Consider the following 16,744-nt stretch of genomic DNA (forward strand, 5'->3'; position numbering starts at 1 on the left):
TGCAGGACTCAAAGAATCTGCAAAGGGATATAGACAGGCTAAGTGAGTGGGCAAACATTTGGCAGATGGAGTATAATGTGGGAAAGTGCGAGGTTATCCACTTTGGCAGGAAAAATAAAAAAGCAAATTATTATTTAAATGGAGAGATTACAAAATGCTACAGTCCAGAGGGACCTGGGGGTCATTGTGCATGAAACACAAAAAGTTAGCATGTAGGTACAGCAAGTAATCAAAAAGGCAAATAGAATGTTGGCCTTTATTACAAGGGGGTTGAAGTATAAAAGCAGGGAAGTTCTGCTACAACTGTACAGGGTATTGGCGAGACCACACCTTGAGTACTGCGTACAGTTTAGGTCTCCTATTTAAGAAAGGATATACTTGCATTGGAGGCAGTTCAGAGACGATTCACTAGGTTAATTCCAGAGATGAGGGGGTTGACTTATGAAGAAAGGGTGAGCAGGTTGGGCCTATACTCATTGGAATTTAGAAGAATGAGAGGTGATCTTATTGAAACATATAAGATACTGAGGGGGCTCGACAGGGTAGATGCAGAGAGGATGTTTCCCCTCGTGGGGAAATCTAGAACTCGGGGGCATAATTTCAATATAAAGGGTCGCCCTTTTAGAACTGAGAAGAGGAGGATCTTTCAGAGGGTCGTAAATCTGTGGAATTCTCTGCCCCAGAGAGCCGTGGAGGCTGGATCATTAAATACATTTAAGGTGGAGATGGGGAGATTTTTGCAAGATATGATGAAGGGTTATGAGGAGCGGGCAGGGAAGTGGCTTTGAGCCCAAGATCAGCCATGATCTTATTGAATGGCTGAGCAGGCTCGAGGGGCCAAGTGGCCTATTCCTGTTCCTATTTCTTATGTTATGTTACACATTTTATATCTACATCCCTTATTTAGTTGGATCACAGGCACTACATACCTGAGGTACCATGCTTTTGAAAGAATCCATGATTCTTGAGCTCTTAGCTTCTTGGTAGTAGGAGAAACAGCCAGTTACTATGACCACAGTAGACAATACAACTCCCAGGTATAACTGCAGAAATCACAAGATACACATAAGAACAAGAAATACAACAAACTCAGACTGGCAACATAATTGATCACAGCATAATTTCAACTACAGGACAGAAAAATGGTTTTACTCACATTATCATTTGCTGGTGAATCCTCTGTTGCAGCCTGAATACTATATGCTAGAAAGCAAAGAATTGCACCAATCCACAGCAGGATTGAGAAGCCACCAAAGAGCTGTCTACAGAACTTTATCCACTCAGGAGTGGTGGGTGGAGGCGTTAGTGAATTAGGGCCATCACGAGCAAGAATCTCTTTGGCATGAGCATTGGTGAGACCCTAAAAAGAAAAATGTTGAATAAGCACCACTGAAACAGCAGTCTTCTTTCATGTTTTTAATCTTCAATTTTTTTTTTTGGGGGGGGGTCTCCCCATTTCTAACGGTAGTGCCACCTTACTTGAGTAGAGTTCCAAAGGCATCAGATGCCCTCAGCTGCTCACCCAAGTGGTCATTCTTCATGCGTAAACCCAGACAGTTAAGTGTCACCATGCTAGTCAACCACTAAGACTTCACAGCCAATCCCAATTCTCACTCACATCAACACAGGCACTTTGCAGCGCCAATCACAGGCTAACAGTCAAGATTGGAAACCTTAGCCAATTCCTCCCTCTGTCTTAGCCCAGGAGCAGGCTCAAGGAGCTAAATGGCCTAGTCCAGTTCCTATGTTCACTGTGGTGCCTCATCACAATCCCAGCTGAGAATGACCAACAGACTGGGAATTACATTTGGGACTTTCCTGGTCTGTTATGACTCTTTTCCACAATGGGCAATATATTTACCAGAGGAGCCATTACAGCTACATTTACCAACTGAGTGAGAACTGCTCCAGTTCTCCCCTGACCCTACTAGCCCAATAACAAATAATAGGAACCACATATTGTTTGGACAAAATGAGCCAGGACAAAGGAAACACACCGCTGCTCTTCCTCCTCCTCCCCTTCGCAGCAAACTTAGTGAATGAACTTGAAGTTTCTCTGATTATCAAACCTTGAGTAAAACTTCACGGAGATGGAGGCCAATAATCAATACCACGCAGTCTGAAATATTTGTTCCCAGTTTGTTGATGTTTAGGAAGGTTATTTTTAATAGCTGCAGCTTTACTGTGGGAAAGAGACTGAAAAATCTGCCCACCTAGATCCTAAAGAGTTAGGATAGTCAATCGGTCTCAGCTTTTAACTAAATAGAATAGTTTAACCTGTGAGGAGGTTAGTTTCTCCAAGAGCGTGAATCAAAGCACAGTTTTTATGATAAAATACAAAGCTACCACATTAAACCATCACGGAGAGCGACTAGGAAACAAATTAGCTAAGGGTGGGATCTAAGTTTTTTTTTTATAAAGTCCCAATTAATATCTGTCTTGATAGAAAACAACTGACAATACATTGCAAACTGATCTGCAAGGCTCTAACATTGAAAGCATTTTACCCTTTAACTGGACAATAGAAGGTAATATGTAGAAATAGCCACCAGCTTAAAAGTTCTCAAAAGGGATTACAGGGATTTAAACTCTTTTGCAATGGATAATCTGCAGGGCTAAGCAGGAAGTGATCTACAATATAACAGGTTTTGAAATTTCAAATCACTAGACCAGGAAGTCTTATCCATTACTGAAACTGCTGACAAACTTCGTTGCCCATGTGATTCTTCAGGGAAGAGGACACAATGACCCTGAACTCCTAAACTCTCTGATCACTGTATAAATGTACTACATGGGCAGTTTTACTTCAGAGGAAAAAACATAGCTTAGTGTTTGACAAGATTTGCGGTAATCCTTGCGGTTAGGAAAATTCCTTGGAGATTAGGTTGGCTTAACTAACACACTGCAATATGCCTCAATTAAAACGGAGACATAGTCAACAAAGGATGGAGCATTTTGCAGTACACCCATCACACGTGAACATCACTGTACTCAACCAACAACCAATTCCTGTGGTTTGATTTTAAACAGTTATTTTAGTGACACTAAGTTAGAAGCCTGCCTCTATGACTATCTTCTAATTAAAGTACAGTACCAAAGTCTCACACTTATATTGTCTATTCTCAAAATGCTGAGTGGGTAAGCTCACCACACCAAACAGATCATGATCAATCTTTGATTGGTGCAAGATACGCAACACCAATTAGGGTAGCATTAGATGCTAGAAAATGCTACACTTCCTCCTCCAGATCACAAGCCCCTGCTGGAGAAGAGCATATGTAAACAGCAGGCAAGGACAGGGTAATGCTCAACTGTGATGGCTCCTCACAGTGAAACAGATTCACATTTGCACAGAGGCCTCTTGGGGAAGGTATCAGAAGGACGCCAGTGGCAGTGGAACAGTACCTCAATACGGGTCACCTCGTGCAGGAGTGCAAAATATGAGAGGACAAAGGGAGAAGCAATTGAGTGTTCCACCCCACCGCCCAAATCAAACCCTTCGCTGTTAAAAACTTATAGAACCCTGACCTCAAATGGCTTGTAAAGCAGAAATCACATAAATCGTTGTATATTTAATTAGCAGATTGGTGTAAAATTATAAACCAAGACTCCTGCAACCCACCAGGTGGCACTATTTTAAACATGAGCTTAATATAAACAGCAGCTATGCATCCATGCTTGGCTCGTTCTAGAGAGGACCATATATTTCACCCTTTTAAGAAACATTAATGCCAGTCCACATTAAAGTCTCAACATATTTGGCAGACATTAAGGACAGCAGATGCATTTTGTTAAAGGAAAACAAAGTAGCTGAAATTTAAACTTGAAATTGCCAAAACTTTCATTTATATAGTGCCTTTAACGTAGAAAAGTATCCTAAGGCACTTCACAGAATTTTAATTAGACAAAAGTGGAAAGAGTCACAAAAGGAGATATTAGGAGGGGTGATCAAAATCTTGGTCAAAGAGGTAGACTTTAAGCAGGGTCTCAAAGGAGGTGAGGAGGCGGAGAGGATACGGGTCTTCCAGACCACGGGGCTGAGACAGCTGAAGGCACGACCGCTAATGGTGGGGCAAAGTGAGGGGGATGGATTTAATACACAATTAATGCAGAGTTCTGGGAGAGGGGAGGTTTAGGGCTGGAGAGGGTTACAGAGATTGGGAGGAGCAAGACCACAAAGGGGTTTAAGCTCAAGGGTGGGAATTTTAAATTGGAGGTGTTTGGGAGCCAATGTTGGTTAGCAACAACCAAGGCGATGGGTCAGTGCGACAGGATACAGATTTTTGATGGAGTGGATATGGAGTTATAAGCTGAGCTCAGTGTCGAATAGGATGCCAAGCTTGTGAACACTCTGGTTCAACCAGAGACTGGGGAAGAGGATGGGGTTTGTGGTGGGGCTGAAAACGAGGGCTTCGGTCTTTCCAATGTTTAACTGAAGGAAATTGCGGCTCATCCCCAAGACAGGGTGTTGGACAAGCAATCTAACAGCGCAGAGACAACGGAGGGGTTGAGAGAGATGGTGAGAGGTAGAGCTGAGTGTTAGTACTGTATGTGTGAAGAATGGCGAGGGGAAATTGTAATCTGTTAAAATTGCACACACCATTTATGTTTAGGGCAGAACCACATTATCCTAGGTTTACAGGTGTACAGACTAAACATGGCAATTTGTAGATAATATACTGAACAGAAAAATACTGAATAAATAACCACTGATAAACATCACCTACCCGAGTCAGGTCAGTACCATATTTGTTATGAAGTTCATCCAGAGAGAGTTTATGATCATCCTGGAACAGGAAAGTTGAGCATTAGATAACCTCAAACATTTTTCACATGGATCAGGGAGACAGTAGAAACACCAAATAAAATGAATATGCCCCACTCTCGAGACAAAAGAGAGAAAAATTGTTCTATACCATTGACACTTCTTTCTTAAGTTCCTCCAAATCCATTTTCTTCTCTTTCTTGCCTTTCTTGCCTTTCTTCTTCGACTTGGTAGCATTCTCTGATGTTGCCGCAGGCTCATACTTGTCACTTGCAGTCTGGAGAGAAAATAATTTAAATATGGATGCATATATACAGAAAATTACCAAGTGAAAGATCTACCATGCAATTCACCCATATAAGGTGCTGTCCACCAACCTGAGAGATATTTGGATGTTTGAAAGACAAGTAATTGTTTAAGATCTAACATTTTGCAAAACTTGAAATTGAGTCTTAGAAATTAGGATTTAAAAAAAAAATTACATTCCAGTTTGAGCTCCATAAACTGACATTTGGTACTAACCTCTTCAGCCCTGTCCCCAGCACTGCTGAAGGTAACAACTTAAAATTGCAGATCAGTATCTTCATTCTACTCAATGAAATGCAGACTTTTCACACTCAAACTTAGTGGCTAAGCTGGCAAATGCTCAAGTGCAGCTATTGTAAGGCATCACCCTTCTAATGGGAAGAGAATCAACACTAGCTCCTGCCAGTTGTGCTGCCTGCTGCCCTCCACTGTTCAGACTGTAAAAAGCCTCAGCTTTAAAAGGATATTTCTTCATGTTTTGGCTAATTTTTTTTTTACAACTTTTGCAGTCCCGTTTTCCAGATTCTGTAGAGCACATATTAAAATGAACCTGTGAACGTTAATGATAGGTCATAACTTGGTCCAAAACAATTACTAGAATTACCAGTTACTTAAAAGCACAGCCGAGTGATCTTTTAGTCCATCTGACTATGGGCTGCCAGTCAGAGCAGCTATTTTTCTTTACTCCACTAAAGTCAAGAAGATTTAAGCGGAGATAAAATAGCAATCGAAGATACAGTTTTACATTAGAATGTTGGTACTGTATTGAAAAATATAGATTTGCCTCAAGTTTTACTGTCTGGTTTCTTTTTCTCCAACTCTGAATAGAAAATGGAGGTAAAGGCAAGATAGAGACAAAATGGCAATAATAAATAAGTTTGTTTTTGGAGATACAGCCACCCATAGCAGCCAACAACTGAGGGGTTTTAATTGGCAAAATAGGTGGTCATGGCCAGCTTTTCGTACACTTTCCCCATCTTCTGCATTTTCACATTTCCGGTTTGTCTTTCACTCTCATTCTATTTTAATTTTTTTCCTCAAGACTGTTTACTTTGTTTTTCGTATGTTTCCAGTTTCTTTCGTCCATTGGTAATTTCTAGCTTGCGGTCTTGATCCCAGTTGTTTCCTCAGACCCCCCACAGCAGTGCTGAACTGCTTAATTTCCAGCTCAAGCCATTAACATTGTAGCAGGAGCCAAAAACCAGCACAGAAATAGTGACTATTGCAAAGTTTCTGATCAATCATAAAAATGGCATATACATGGCAGACTGAAACCATTCTGATTCTGAAACCATCAAGTATTTGGAGATTTTATCATGAACATAGCATCAGCTAGACAGTGGCGTTTAATGCAGACTTGTACGATATGTAGTTATGGATTGAGTGTTTACTTTGATGGAAAAGTAGGCAAAAAGTAAAATCCAAGAACTGACTGCTTCATGTTTAACCCAAGTCAGAGTCTGGAGCACTTGGATTAGAAGAGCCACTCCTGCCATGAGTGTCAAAGGTTAAAACGCTGTCACTTAACAGCTCCAAATTTTTTTGGACCCTACCCTCAACCAGCTAAAAAAAAACCTCCTGATATGGACCATTAGTTTGCAAGCATTACCTACCATTTGCACTACAACATGGATCACTATTAGACACTAGGCACTGAAAATACATTTCCAATGTTAACAATCATGGGATACAAAGGGTTTGCATTTTCCATCCCCTCAGACTCACTGCTGTTTTTTTCGCACTCTTTTCATTTAGCAGTACACACCCCTAGTGGAAACAGTAGTGCCACTGGATTTAATTACCATTAAACAACAGTCTCAAGTCACTAGACAGACTTCAGTAAACAAGGTTACTCAGAACCTAAACCAGACTTACAATTTGCAGTAGTTTTATAGCTGGACTACATTGAGCTCTTATTCAAAAGCCAGACCGCCACCCATCCCTTGCATGCTGGCAATAACCTCAGGGTTTAACGCTAGCCAGTGACGTTCGTCAGAGATATATAAAGTATAATCGAATGCTAGTAATGAGCAGCCTATTCCACCCGCACTGGAGAAAAACAGTCTAAATCAGGACCCACCCCCAAGGACAGGAATTTCTGCACCTGAACACATTATACTAAAGCACCTCTTGACAGTTACCTAATGCAAGGGATGCTGAAAGGTGGCATCTATAAAAGAACCCTACAAGTAGCCAGGATCATTTCAAGTTTAAAGGCAAAATGTCCCAAATACCTCCCAGAAAGCAGCATTGCGCAAGTTTCCAATTAGGGCCCATCAGCAGTCAAGCACACTACAGGCTGTGAACAGAGTGATAAGATTTCCAAATTCTATATTTTTCTCTTTGTTGACTTACTAGCATGTTATTTCACTTGCTGTATACACTATATACCAGCACCTCCCTGACCACTGTCTCAGCCTGAACCGGACTGCTCGCAACATCACTGTCCTATTTGACTCCAAGTTAAGCTCCTGATCCCATATCTTCTCCATTATAGTCTGTCTACTCCAATCCTCATAACGTCGCCCACATTCAATACCTTAGCTGCTGTTTAAACTGTCATGCATGCAATTGCCACTTTCAGACAATGCACCCCAACCTGCCTCCTATTAATTTCAACTCATCCAAAACTGTCAACCGTATCCTATCCTGCATCAAGTCCCACTCATCCATCGCAGCTGATTTACACTGGCTCCCAGCGCCTTACATTTAAAATTCTCCTCCTTGTACTTAAATCCCCTCGTGCCCTCACCACTCCTCATCTCTGTAACCTCCTCCACACCTAACCCCCACCACCACCCCGCAAACTCTCCATTCCTGGCTCTGGCCTCTTGTGCATTCTCCCATCCTATCGCCCCACCTTTGGTGGCTATGCCTTCAAGTCACTTAGACCCACTCTAAAATTTCTCGCTAAGCCCCCCCAGCTCCCTCGCCTCCTTTATGGTGCTCTTTAAAACCCATCACTTCAACCAAGCTTTTGGTCATCCCTCCTAATCTGCACTTTGGCGGAGTTCCCAATTTTCCTCCCACCTCTAGAACACAGTGGGTCATTTTTCTGTATTAAAAATGCTATATAAAATGCAAGTTGTTGTTGTACATATTATATACTAGCATATCATTTATGTTGATGTATATATACACTCAAAAGGTTTTCTGCAATGGTAGCCAACACTATTTTTTGAGAAATAACAACAGAAAATGCTGGAAAAACTCAACAGGTCAGGCAACATCCGTGGAGAGAAATTTGAGTTGACATTTCGGGTCAAAACCCTTCTTGAGAGTTAGGACAGAGGACCCCAGGGATGTGTCAGTATTTCTAATGGGGTTTTCCAACACAGAAAGTTTTAAAACCTCTGTTCTAAATGTACAAGACAAAAGTACTTGGCTTGGAGTAAAGTCGGGTGACTACAAGTTAGTACAACTCGTTTGGTAATCAAAGTACAAGCAAAAATTGGGACACGGCAAAAAGTGTAAAAACAAAATGAGGGGAGTGCAGCTGAAAATAAGATGGCCACAGCTACAGGGGTGGGTTCTTGCGGGAATCATGAATTATAATCTTAACAGTTAGAAAAAAATCCTTTGCTTTTGGATTAATTATGGCAGTTTCCAGCTTTCCTTCCAGTATCAAAAGTTCCATTATAGGAACAGAGGTGGCCATTCAGCCCCTCGAACCTTTTTCACCATTCATTTAGATCAATCTGTACCTAAACTCCATTTCCTCGCCGTTACTCCATATCTCGATACCCTTACCGTACAAAAGTCGGTCAATCTCACACCATACTGCCAACATGATCTATCAAAACTTGAATAGCTCACAAAAAGTACTACAAAATTATGACCTACACAATGAGGTGAAACCAGAGCGTGACTCTTCAACCTACAAGAAAATCTAATGCACTGTACCAAATTTTAAAATTGTCAAGTTTCCTAATGGTTACAAGTCACTCAATGACTGAATTTTTGATTTAAAATGGAGGAAATGCTTACCGATTTATTTTTATTTTTTAAATTCTAGGCACCTCAGAATGGCAAGGACTGTTCAAGCAACTTTTCTGCTGGAATTGGTATTCAGAGAAGAAACTCACTCCATCTGATTGAGACATAACCTGCCCTTAATGTCAGTGCAAGTCACGGAGAAATTTTAATCTCTGGCTAGACTGCATGAGTTATAATTATCATTTTATTCGTGAATGATGTTATTTTCAACACCTCAGTCTAAACATGGGGATTATTCTCAGCGAATTATTGTAGATAGTAGCTAAATGTTTTGAAAAATGCAATCTCTGCATTTCCAGAGTAGCCATTAAAGTCATCAGGAGAAAAATAAACTGATCAGAAAACAGTCAAGCAAATTTTGACTTAAAAATTGGATGAAGGAATTCAGTGACCTAGCCCCCACATTGGGTGAAGAAATGTAATGATCTCCCTCCCTCACATTCGGTGAAGGAGTTCAGTGATTTACCCCACTCCACCCAGACCTATAGCTCTGTAAAATCAAAGAGTACTGAAAAGGACCCCTTTGAGGATTAGATTCTGAGAACTGAAATTTGGGTCAAGTTAAAGGCAGCCATTACACATTGAGTAATCTCTCTAATCAGCCCAGAACATACCATTCTACTCCATTCGCGTAAACAGTCCAATAGAATAAAGTTTTTATTATTGAACGGTGGGAAAGGTATAGTCAACTGCACAGATGTCCAAATCTTCTATACTGTGGTAGACCCAAGGCATACACAATTGATTCCAGTTTGACTGGGGTCAGTGCATTTCAAACAGAATTGAGCCACTAGCTTAAATAAGGTGGGCATGCACTGTGAGCACCAAATCACAATACAGGCACACATTACACGTTATAAATGATGCACATTAAAAGCTGCAATTGGCAACCATATAGTACATTGTTGTGGTTCTGCTGATTACAGCTGCTAACCATTGCCAGAACAGTATGTCCAATGAACATGCCAATTTAAAAATAAACCGTCTTACTGTCTTTTCTACACCTGTGGAATCATGTGAGCATGCAAAATTGTAAGACTATCAATCTTGCCAAGTTACTCGATTCAAGATGATGATTTGTCTATGGGTATTCAGTTAGCTATATTTAGCTAAAACCTTTGAGCTGCATCACTCTCTCACTTATGTTTGCAGTGTATACAGCAAGAGTTACACTCCAGCAATTCCCCCATAATAACGTTCAGCAAAAGCTGTTCTAAAAAAAAAAAAGAGCTAAGGGTACCGGCTACACTGCAACTTTACCTGAAACACTTTTGTATACATATTGCAATGTTGGGGAGTGCCTCCATAACTAGTGCGACTACAGGACATCTGAGGATGTGAAAAGTGATAGATAAATACAAGATCTCATTCATTCCAGACACAATGTTGATTTTAGATCTTCATAATCTTCCCAATACTACCATATCTTGTTTGTGCAACTTGCATTAATAAGCTTCTTACCCCCTTAAATTCTCTGCCCCATGTCCAGAAAACACACTTATGTTGGGGTATGGTACCATGGGTACAAGCTATCCTCTGGTAGCTCATATCACCACGTCAGAAGCCAGTCAGATTACTGCATTATAGTAGGGGGGGGGGGGGGGGGCAGCCAACAACGTAGGCTGATCCTGGCCTCATCTGATATCTACACTCATGTGTACTTTACAGCAGGAGGCACTGGGCAGTAATGAGGAGTGTCAACCCTGGATGATATTGTTCCCTTAACCTAGGAGACCAATTACAGCACCCTCATCACCACCATAGCTGGGATGAACTAACTCGGCACACACAATCAAACCTGGGATCTTCCTGGTACATATGCTTCAATTCCACTCCACCCCCTAGTTACAATCGTGACTTTGTGCAAACTTGAGGATGATCCTTTACTGTTATTATAGAATCATAGACTGATCCAGCACAGGAGGCCATTCGGCCCATCATGCCGGTACTGGTCGAGCTATCCAATTAGTCCCACTCCCCTGCTTTCCCCATAGCCCTGTCATTTCCCCCCCCCGCTTCAAGTGTTTATCCAATTCCCTTTTGAATGTTACGATTGAATCTGCTTCCACCGCCCTTTCAGGCAGTGTGTTCCAGATCGCAACAACTCACTGTGTAAACAAATGTTTCCTCATATCGCCTCTGGTTCTTTGCCAATCACCTTAAAATCGGTGGCCTTAGGTATTGACTCTTCTCACTGGATACAGTTTCTCATTTACTCTATCAAAAGCCTTCGTGATTTTGAACACCTCTATCAAAACTCCTCTTACCTTCTCTGCTCTAAGGTGGTAAAATAGAGAGATTCTAGTATAAGTAACCTATGTTGTTCTTGGCAAACGACAGACTTCAGTGTTTTGACTTAATTGCCGTTACACCAAGAACAGTTCAAAGTTTGCCTCAAATTTTTTGACCAGGTAAATTATAATTCCCTTTGTCTGTGTGCTCAGTTGTTTAAATCAAGATCCAACCCCAGCTTCTCCACATAACTGAAGTCCCTCATCACTGGTACCATTCTAGTAAATCACTTTTGCATCCTCTCTAAGGCCTTGACATCCTTCCTAAAGTGTGGTGTTCAGAATTGAATACCACAGATTATAGTTATGTTGTTGTGATTTTAGCAATTGAGCCAGTGGCAGAAGCCAAGTACTTCACTCTCAGACCAACTTACACAATCTCCTCAATCTAAAACTTGAGCATACACAATAATCAAACTAGGAAATGGACAGGCTACAAGTGGATCTCCTTGCCTTTCATCAGCAGATGCCTACACTGTTCGCAACCTGTGTGTCCGATTTGACCCGGAGTGGAGATTCCGACCCCATACCCTGTCCAAAGCCTGCCTACTTGCACCTCCATGATATCGCCCGTCTCCGCCACTGCCTCAGACCATCTGCTACTGAAACCTTCATCCATACTTTGGTTAACTCCAGACTCGACTATTCCAACGCTCTCCTGGCCGGCCTCCCATCTTCCACCCTCCATAAACTGGAGCTCATCCAAAACTCTGCTGCCCGTATCCTAATCCGCACCAAATCCCCTTCACCCATCACCCCTGTGCTTGCTGACCACCAACGCCTCAATTTTAAAATTCTCATCCTTTTATTCAAATCCCTCCATGGCCTTGCTCCTTCCTATATCTGTGGCCTGCTCCAGCCCTACAACCCTCAGAACTCTGCTTTCCTCCAACTGTGGCTTATTGTGTATCCCCCACTTCCTTCGCCTCACGACAAGTGGCCGTAACTTCAGCCGGCTAGGCCCCAAGCTCTGGAATTCCCTCCACAAACTTTTTTGCCTCTCTCTCCTCCTTAAAATCTACCTCTGATTAACCATTTGATCACCTGTCCCAACGTCTCCTCCTTTGGCTCGGTGTCAATTTTTTCTGACATGCTCCCGTGAAGCACCTTTGGACGTTTCACTAATTTAAGGTACTACATAAATGCAACTTGTTAAAAGATATTACTTTTTTTTTTTTTTTAAATACACAGGACACGAGGCATACGTACTTAACTATGCAAGCAAATAAGTCTTGTGCAAATATTCAACCGTTACCATTTCTTGTGCAATTTGTCTTTTGTCTGTTTTAGAAAAAGCAAATGTCTTTGTACCGAATATTGATATTTATAAGAGCGAATTGGACAATAGCTACAAAAAACCCAGCTTCAACAGGAGTGCATAATTAGGATCAATAACTTCAATGTACAATCAGTAAAGAGGCAACACAACATCCACAATACCCAAGTTTTTAACAGAATAAAATTAACTCCACTCTACTTAAACTCTAATCATTGACATATTTTGAAAAGTTGTGCTGTAACCTCACTCTACCCCCTATTTACAGTCTTGTGACTAAGTTTACAGATGTCCCTTTACTGTATTAGTTATATCACACTGTCCATATACCAGCTTTTCTTGGTAAGGTTCACAGCAGCACTAGTGTTAATCACCACCCTCTTCCTGTCTTTGAACAGTTTGCACTGTACAGACTTGTTCCTGTTCACTCCACACCCCACCCACTAACGGCTGAGGTAAAGTGCCTCGAGTGAAATTCAACTAAAATGCCTTTTAACGGTCATTTGAGTGGTTTTCTGGTTCAATCATGAATGTGCTTAATAGTCTTAAGACAAAGTGAATTCCAGTTTATTTTTTGATCTTGACTTAAAACAACTGAGAACGCAGACAAAGGGAATTATTATAATTTACCTGGTTAAAAAGATTTGAGGCAAACTCTGAACTGTTCTTAAGTACATCAGTAATCAAGTGTGCAACAGTAATGAAGTGAAAACACTGAAGTCTGTGGTTTGCCAAGAACATACATTACTTATACTAGAATTTCTTTACTATACTCCTTAAATAACAAAAATCGGCAAAAGTTTGAGTTGACCTGCTTTACAGTAACAAAATAAAACTGGTCTCCATGAGGAATGTTTGGCAAAATGTCAGCTGTGTGCTGTGCTGGCTAAGCTGGGCCAGAAGCAAATAGATTTTTGAATATTAAGGGAATCAAAGGATATGGGGATAGTGCAGGAGATGAGATAGATGATCAGCCATGATCTTATTGAATGTTGAAGCAGGCTCAAAGGGCCAAATGGCCTACTCCTGCTCCTATTTATGTTCTTATATAGTGCCTGCTTAGCAATGTACACAACAAGTTTGACCAAGACGATATTAAACATGTACATTTTCCCCTTGTGACAGAATGATAGCTGTCTCCTGCTAAGACTGATACACACCTTCCACACACAGGTTATTTATCATTTATTTTGTGGTTAGTAAGCGGCTTCCAAATTCCACTCACTTTTCTGTTGCCTAACTCAGGTCTTTGACATTTTTTGTCAAAATTAGAATGTAACCATTTTTCACCTTTATATCTCACTTTTCTCCATTTTAAGTACTAGAGAAGTTACAGACACGTATACTTTCAAATTAGTGAATGGTCACAAGGCTCACCAGCTGACTTTATCCACCTCTGGTTAATAAACTATACATACATATACTGTAGATACAGAGTTGTAGCCCAGCAGAACACATTTTATTCCAAATGTACAACAACCAAACTCAGTATCCATTTCCGCTTTGAGCCTGCACGTATTTGAAAAGTTATGCAGATGGCAATAAACCCTGTAAATTCAAAGCAGACAAGCAGCACCAGACTCCAACAACACTGAATTATATTGTTCTGACACAGAGGAAGGACAAAGATGAAAACCACCAATAGGGAGTTTCTAAAAATCAAATGATCTAATCTCCTGACAAAATCTAGGCAGTCAAGTGATGAATTAATTTCCCATTTACGGACAAATTTGTGAAGTCTGATTAACTCAAAGTTATAAGATCTGTGGTTTCCCTCAATTACTAATGTTAAAGAGAACACAGAAATGAGCCTTGCAGATCAGAAGGTGCTGGCTTTAAACCTCATTCTGTGCTAAGTTAGCTGGCTGTGGGAGCAGTATAACTGCCTTCAGCATCTCTGTACTGGGGGGGGGGGGGGGGGGGGGCCTGCAAATGTGGACACCAGGTCAGGATCAGGTGTAGCTGTGGTGGCCCATGGCCTAAACAGCATTATCAAAATTCAGCTAGGACAAATGGCCAGTTGAGTGCGGGATCAAAGGGCAACCTGCATGCATACCCCAGCAAAATCCAATGCCTTAAGACCGTGGTTCTCAACTTATTTGGTTGAAGGACCCTTTTCAAATCGATTAGTCATCACAGACCCCCCCCCCCATCTAAATTAATACTCATATGAGGGTGCTGCATGTAACGAGTGTTTTAATAATGCTTTTAAGAAAACAGGTATTTACTTAGATATCAGTGAGATGGGTGTGCCTGCTTCTCACTGCAGAGTCTGTCTATCCATCCTTGGTGTGATGTTTCAATGACTATTTTTAAGAACCTGTAAAATTAACAAACTTCCAAAAATGTATTTTATTTCATAATGGTTCTAGAGTGTGCTTACTCGCTTTGATTTCACAATAAACACTTGTATCAACGCTGAAAGGAGATGGCGACTAACTGGTGCCCTTTGTTTCACTGCCTTTGGAAGGGATGTATGATCATTGTTATATTGTACATTTCAATGAATTTGTGAGGTTTCAGAGATCGTTATTTCTCATCTTGCACTTCATGGGAGTTAGGGATTTTCTCACCGAGTACAAATTTTCAGATCAGATTACCAATGACATGAAGTAGTTTGACATTACACATTAAAAGCAACCCCAGCACGTAGTTTGATTTTGTCCAGCATCTGCGATCAGCAAACCATTCCCAAGTGCCTAATATATATTTGTGCAGAGCCACCTTGTTTAAAGTGCGATCAGAACTCTAAGTGCTAAGGCTGGGATTAGTACAAGAGCGGGAATGGGTGAAATTTTTGCTTAAGGTTAGTTGCAGGAGTCAGTTGACCTGCTGCAGGAGATCCAAGCTGCCAATCCTCCGGACCAGCCCAATTAAAAATTGCCTGGTCGGTAAACACTTTCACATTATTTCGCGGATCCCCTGGAAAGTCTCTACGGACCCCAGTTTGAGAACCACTGCCTTAAGATGATGGGTGGAGCAAGTTTGGGAAAGAATATTATGGGTATTGGTGGTAGTGTATGAATTCATCTTCCCAAGATATGGAGAACTACTCTCACCTGTTGCATCAGCAAATTCACAGCAATACAGCTAGCATCTGAGTGTTCTACTTAAGTACCACAAACAGCAGCAGTTACCTAGAATAGCGTCAACAGAAAAGCAGTTGGGAACAGACAATTATGTTGAGCATGAGCTCTTCTCTACGCTGTCTTCACTACCAGCCATATAATTTAACACTGATCTTACCCTGTACTATTTTTGTCCTCAGTTTGTCAAGTACAGAAGGACATCAGATTAAAGTAGCATTCTTCAGCAACCAGATGTTTTTAACTTTAACACTTTGACGGAGGGGTACAAGTATCTCAATTCATGCAACAATCCTGAAAGCAGAGAGTTTTAGCAAGTTAACTAACACAAAAGGTTGCTTGAATGATCCAATGACTCTCCCTCCCTATATTGTGCAGAGGTTTATTATACCAAGAAAATACTTCAGTAACCATGACTTGCAGCTACTCCCTTACAGATCACAGAAACATTATATTTTTTCAAGGTCTAAATCCTCCCTTGGATCAACTAAGTACAAGTGAGAAATGGGCAGTCTTGTATGAACAACTCTGCTTCTCGACACCTCAGAATCCATGATGCCAGGCTACGGTCAAAGAATAAACCAAAGACAAGTTCATTCAGGTTTTAAAATAAAACAGTACCAACAATCAGTGTCACTCCAGATCTGTCCAGCAACAGGATTTTATGGCCAAATATGGCCTCTGGCCTAATCCCTAAATTAGTCAGAAAACAAATCCCAATTTGCTGCCCACTTTCCTTATATGAATCAAGCCTTAGTTTACTTTTGAACATTACCTTGCCAAACACATGCACAAATTACAATTTGATTGAAAGTGCAATCCTCAGCATTTCCAGAAGTAAAGAATACTAATTTTCAACCCCTCCCCCAAATATAATGTTCTTGACCTCAGGGCGCCATTCTCTGAGTGACCAGCCAGGAATGTTGACCGTCTTCCAATGCAGTTCTCAAAATTACCACTCGGAAGCATAGGACAATAGTCCAAGCTGAGTTGTCCCATGAAGATTGGGAAGAAATGTCAGAAA

The 16,744-nt window shown here is 41.1% G+C and overlaps 1 protein-coding gene across 1 annotated transcript in view; it reads right to left on the reverse strand.

Annotated features, from left to right (window-relative positions):
• LOC147107593 (sodium/potassium-transporting ATPase subunit alpha) overlaps positions 1-16,744 on the reverse strand; it is a 68,001-nt gene that overhangs the window by 46,990 nt on the left and 4,267 nt on the right. The window contains exons 2-5 of the mRNA XM_086006754.1: positions 4,917-5,042; positions 4,728-4,787; positions 1,157-1,360; positions 930-1,043 (exon numbers count right to left, since the gene is read on the reverse strand). Coding sequence (XP_085862880.1) covers positions 930-1,043; positions 1,157-1,360; positions 4,728-4,787; positions 4,917-5,042 — 504 coding nt within the window. The remainder of the gene's footprint in view (positions 1-929; positions 1,044-1,156; positions 1,361-4,727; positions 4,788-4,916; positions 5,043-16,744) is intronic.

The sequence above is a fragment of the Somniosus microcephalus genome, chromosome 14 (genome assembly GCF_052327205.1).
Source record: "Somniosus microcephalus isolate GS21.2 chromosome 14, FLI_Smic_1.0, whole genome shotgun sequence".
In the NCBI taxonomy this organism is placed as follows: domain Eukaryota; kingdom Metazoa; phylum Chordata; class Chondrichthyes; order Squaliformes; family Somniosidae; genus Somniosus; species Somniosus microcephalus.